The following is a 5,927-nucleotide window of genomic DNA, read 5'->3' as shown; positions in this document are numbered from 1 at the left end:
TTCCTCCGGCCAAGAATTTTTATTGAAATACCTGCATATATGGCCACACTAAACAAGTCAAGTTTCTTCAATTACTTTTACCATATTATATAGCAGAAGTAATATATTAAGTTCTCTAAATTTTTGTTGCAATCTTATTCTTTAAATATCGTGCTTTTTCCTTTGCTCTAATCAAGATTTTTTTGTTTAAAGGTCTTCCTTGATATAGATATTATTCAATGCTTATTTCTACGTAAATAAAACTTTTAGAAACTATTAATAACTTTATAATAAACTTTTTCAACAATTTGAAGTCAATTTCTATATTTAATCATTGTGTGATTTGATGCAGGATAGTAAACAATGAGACCTAATGAAAGAAGCATTCTTTGAGAATAAAAGTAAATTCATACACTGGGTATTTGAGAAGATGTTAAGGGAAAATAAATAGCAATAATTATTACTAAAATGACTTTATATAAGACTTGTTGATTATTTGAATTCCTGTATTTTAGTGATGTTTCTTTTCAATTACACAGGTGCTTCATCAAGCATAGGCACTTTATGATAAGCTGTTTATGAGCATTTAAGGGTTGAAAAAAACTATTGCACAGTAACAAAAACTTTAGAACGCATTTTTTAAAATTATAATTTAAACATTAATTACAAATTATACTTTAATAGAGATCACAACATAAAAATATTGATTCGTAAAATATTAATCAAAAAACTTTATATGTATATATTCCGTAATTTTCCTTTTTAAGTTAAATGACCGTTTTGTAAGTTGTTTGAAAATGTAATTTGGTTTGATATACTTTAATCAAAACTCAAAATTTTTAATTAAAGAGTTTCATTAATTTTGAATACAACTAAACAATTAAACTTCTAAATGCCATCTCAGTTTACCATTTAAATAAACTATATGAAGAGATCAATGAAATTTTTTTAAACAATCTCCATTATATAAGATCTAAAAATAGTAAATAAGAATTTCAATTCTTTAAATGTGATCAATGATTTCCTTTAACTTCTGGACATTGGATTTCCGGATCGCAGTTCCGGAAAAACCCGGATTTTTTCTGGAGCACAATCATCTCTGGAAAGCGGAATCTTGCGGATTTGCAACAAAAAGTGGTGTCTATGCATATTATTTTTTGCTTTTATTAACTGTTTTCAAAGAATATTATTTTTTTGGCAAAAAGTTTGAATATTACTTTGTTTTGTAATTTTCCAACAAAAAGTAACTTCGCTATTGCTTTATTTTAATAGATTCTTTAAAACTATGAAAACAGCAATATCGTACTAAAAAATTTTATCACTAGTTCAGAAGTTCATTAGTTTGATCATTATGCTGTCCTTCTTCCTTTTTTAATAGAAGATAAATTTAGAAATTACATTTAAGTGAGCACACCATATCACTACCTATTTATTAAAAACTTTTATTTCGACTAATATAAAAAGACCATTAACACAAAAGAAACAAAAACAATTATTTTTATTATAATATTGCTTTTAATATATTCTTATAAAAAATAAGTAAATGTATTTGTGTAGATGCAATTACAAAATATGACTAGGTATTTAAAACTTGGCACATGGAAAACAATAATTAAAATCACAAGAAATGAAATATAGTTTCATATGCCTTAAAAACCATATAACATTACAATTAAAAATTGTGATTCTTACCAAAAATTTTAGTAGTTTAAATCAAAAGGGAATCATAATCTCATAATATTATAACTCAGACACATTAAAAGGAAAAAAAAAAACAATAATTAAAGAAAGATAATAAGAGCAATCACAACGCAGTGATTATATAAAGTATTACAACTAAGAAAACATAAATGGATGAACAATGATACATAATAAGACAGATTAAAATTTTGTAAAATATTAAAAAAAAAGTACTATTACTTAATATTAGTACTAATATTAAGAGTTTAAATTAAATATACCCAAACTTAACTACATTAAAAATTTGACAGAAATTATATTTGAATTTCATCACAATAAACATAAGCATTATGAAATGTAGACACTAAGAAATAAAATTCATATTAAATCTAAATGTATATCACAGTTGAGCAATATTTATAGCAAAACGTTAAATTTATACCTCATTATTTACTTAACTAATACAATTATTAAAATGGTTGACTAGTTAGATTAGCACCGAGTAGAAAGGTGGTGAAAATAGATATTTAATACTAGATGAAGAGACAGAAGTAGCTATTTTGTCATTTATCCAAAACCTTCAACAGCTGCTATGTGTAGATAAACTTTTGTAACAATGATAAAACACCCTCATAAACAAGAGAACGAGCATCAAGTCCCCAAACAAAATCCAAATGGTTCCAATCACTTGAGTTAACGCGAATACTCGATACAAGAGTTTTAAGCCTTCCTTCTAATAAATGAACATCTTGAGGATCAGCTAGTTTATCATTTACAGACCAAAACAGAGCCACATTAGTTGTAATATTTTCTGTAAAGTACTCAGGAGGAGTTGTCTGGAAAATATAAATTTTAAAATAAAATCATTAAATGAGATAAATATTAGATCATTCAAAATGGAAATAAACGCATTATATTTTGAAGGCTCAAGACCACTGCATAAGAGAAACGGAATTTAAAAGAAAATTACAGTGTATGTGATTTACATTAGAAGTTATGATCAAAGTCAAATTGAGTTCAATGGCTAAGAACTGGCATTGCATAATTTCTAGATAATAAGATAAATAGTATGATGAATATAAATATAATAAATGATGGAGATAATACTCATATACCATATTGATTATCCTTTTATGATGATAGAATGTATGGGTGAGTGTGTTTTCCTACATAATTATGTGTTTTGTTTTCCAAGAAATAAATCCGTTGCAGTTAATGTAATGTTTTATCAGTAATTTAAGAGTAAGTTTAAACATAAATTTTTTTAGCTATGTTAGAGGATTTATTTTTAATATCAAGACCGTTAAGCAATGTTTTCTTCATTTTAAGTGGCCTCATGCTATTAATTTTTATTATATACCTGCCAACACTGTAATCTGCATGACCTTACAATTCTGAGCTAGGGATTTACTTGCAAAAGTGTTATACAGTAAGAGTTATTAAAGGACATTTTTAAACAAAATTAAGAACTATCTGTTACTATATTCATAAAACCTTTAAAAACACACTAGTCATTTTGGTATATATTTTTTTAAAAAAAAATTCATTTTAAAAACAATAACAAAAACCATTTTAGAAATTTTCTACCAGCTATTTTATTTTATAATTGTTTTAACACAAATATCTATACCGTTGCTGCCATCAGTAGATACAACAAACATTTGTTACTGAAGAGATTTACCAACTGAAGCATTTTTAACATCTGCTATTTTTGACAGTTTTTGTTCATCCAGCAGCGCCATATTTTTTTGTGACATTATTTTTAGGGAACATTTTCCTAAATAATGGGGCGGCATGATCTGTGACACTAAGAGGTAGATTATGCTCCACAATGAAAGAAGTAAAATACATTTCAGCCCATTCTACATTGTCATTACTTGCTAATACAAACTAAGGCAAACAACGTTAAGGAGCACAAAAATATTTATAAAATACAGACAGCTGTTTCGGATGCTCAAAGGGCAACCTTCATCAGTGCAACAGAAAGAAATGAGAGAAAACAGGGTAAATATAGAGAAAGGTGACGTCACAAGAGGGTTTAGAGCAACAGCCAATAGGAGGGAAGGGTGAATGGATGACGACGAATAGGAAGCAAGGAACAAAAAGGTGGTTAGTTAGGTTTAATCATAGATTTCCAAACAGGAGAAAGAGAAGGAACGCTGGATGGGTCATTGACCAACAGTTTGAAATTTTTGAAAATATGATAAGACTCGTAAAAATCTAAATCAAAAATTGAGGAACAATTTTGAATGACTTTAGAAGAAGGAAAATTAAAATTATGATTAGAGTCCCAACAATGTTGGGCAATAGATGAGCGTTTAAATTCTTGTTTTTTTGACCTAAGCTTCATGTTCCTTGACAAGGCACTTTAAGGCACGCTTAGTTTGGCCAATATATGAAAGGCCGCATTGGCAATTAATTTGGTATATACCCCAGTTATTTTGACTGTCAATGGGCTGTTTGAGATTAGAAAATTTTATCTTATTAATGGGACTGAATATAATATTAAAATCAGACTTCTTTAGGATATTAGCAACTTGCCGACTTATTTTAGGAAAATAGGGTAAAGTGACTAAATTGTTAGAAAATTCTTTGGCAGGTGTATCGGCAGGCGATTGTTTAATTAAGTTTTTATAAATATTATCAATAATGTTAGGAGAATAACCTCTGTCATGAGCAATGGCCTTGAAGTAATTTAATTCTGCATCAAGAAAATCAATGTTAGAAAAAATATTAGCAGCACGGTAGACAAAAGATCGAAAAGAGGCAAGTTTTTGGTTGGGTGGGTGGGAGGATTTGTAATGAGGGGGAAGAGAAACAGCGAAAGGTTTACGAAAGACAGTGGTATGGAATGAATTATCATTCCGAGTTACAAGAAAATCTAAGAAAGGAAGTTTTTGATCAGTCTCTAATTCAAAGGTGAACTGAATGCAAGAATCAATGCTGTTCATAACATTAAGAATTTGGTCTAAATTACAATTATTTTCATCTAACAAAGCAAAACTGTTATCAACATATCTTTCATAAAGGGGAAAGTTAAGATTTTGAACAGTTTACTTTCAAAATAATGCATATAGATGTCACTAAGTATAAGGCTAAGTACATGACAAAGGTTATTTACCTAACATTATTGATAATATTTATAAAAACTTAACTAAACAATCGCCTACCGATAAATCTTCCAAAGAATTTTCTAACAATTTAGCCATCTTGCCCTATTTTCCTAAATTAAGTCGTAATATTATTAATAATAATATTTTATTAATAATATTATTTTTATTAATATTATTTTTATTAATAATATTATTTTCAGTCCTATTAATAAAATAAAACAGTCAAAATAGCTGGGGTATATACCAAATTCACTGCCAATGCAGCCTTTCATATATTTTATAACAATTGTTGAACAGCCGACCCAATTTCACGGGTTTACGACTACTAATGTTTAACTCCGTAGCCTTGTAATTTTGAACCAATCCAGAAGAAAGGAAACTCCTGGATCAGTACCCCCAGAGGTATTGATTTGTTATGGGAACATGGAGGACTCTGAAACTCGGCAGATTTAACGTGCATCAGTCACCATTTTACTACACGGAAACTCTTCGGCCGGTGAGGATTGAACCCACGACCTCTTGGACATGGGCCCAGCGCCCTACCGATCAGGCTATCCTGGCCACCCCTTCATTTATTGGCCTTTCATATATTGGCCAAACTAAGCGTGCCTTAAAGTGCCGTGTCAAGGAACATGAATCTTATGCAGGGTATCTGCTACATTTTAGATTTTCAAAATTCATGACTTTTCATGACTAATCCCAATATTTTTCATGACTTAACGAAAAAAAAAGCATTATAATAACATTATTCGAAATAGGTATAACCAAAACTATTATACTCTTCATCTTCATATTTATAGATTTTAAACTTAAAAAACAGAGTAAGCAAAGAGTTGAAACAATAAAATAGCTGAAAAATATACAAAAGCAAAATTTTTTTTTTCTGCAGAATTATATTCTTAAGATACTTTTCTTGTTCATCAGAAAGGAAAGCAATACTCCTGATTTTTCTGTTCATTTTGGAATAAAAAAATTTCACCACTAACTGGTTTGCTTCAACTAAAATTTTAAATTGATAAAATTAAAAAAAAAAAATAATAAAAATTCCTAAATCACAGAAGAGAGTTTAAAGGATAATTCGCTCTAGAAATGATATTTTTTCCTTCATTTTTTGAAAGAACACCATAATTTTTAAAGAACATGATAAAATCATTT

The 5,927-nt window shown here is 28.5% G+C and overlaps 1 protein-coding gene across 1 annotated transcript in view; it reads right to left on the bottom strand.

Annotated features, from left to right (window-relative positions):
- Positions 1-1,459: 1,459 nt before the first annotated feature.
- LOC107449168 (gastric triacylglycerol lipase) overlaps positions 1,460-5,927 on the bottom strand; it is a 30,456-nt gene continuing 25,988 nt past the window's right edge. The window contains exon 9 of the mRNA XM_016064618.3: positions 1,460-2,495. Coding sequence (XP_015920104.1) covers positions 2,250-2,495 — 246 coding nt within the window. The 3' untranslated portion in view covers positions 1,460-2,249. The remainder of the gene's footprint in view (positions 2,496-5,927) is intronic.

The sequence above is a fragment of the Parasteatoda tepidariorum genome, chromosome X2 (genome assembly GCF_043381705.1).
Source record: "Parasteatoda tepidariorum isolate YZ-2023 chromosome X2, CAS_Ptep_4.0, whole genome shotgun sequence".
NCBI classification, from domain to species: Eukaryota; Metazoa; Arthropoda; class Arachnida; order Araneae; family Theridiidae; genus Parasteatoda; species Parasteatoda tepidariorum.
Note: the sequence above shows the minus strand (reverse complement) of the source record. Positions and strands in the feature narration are given on the sequence as shown.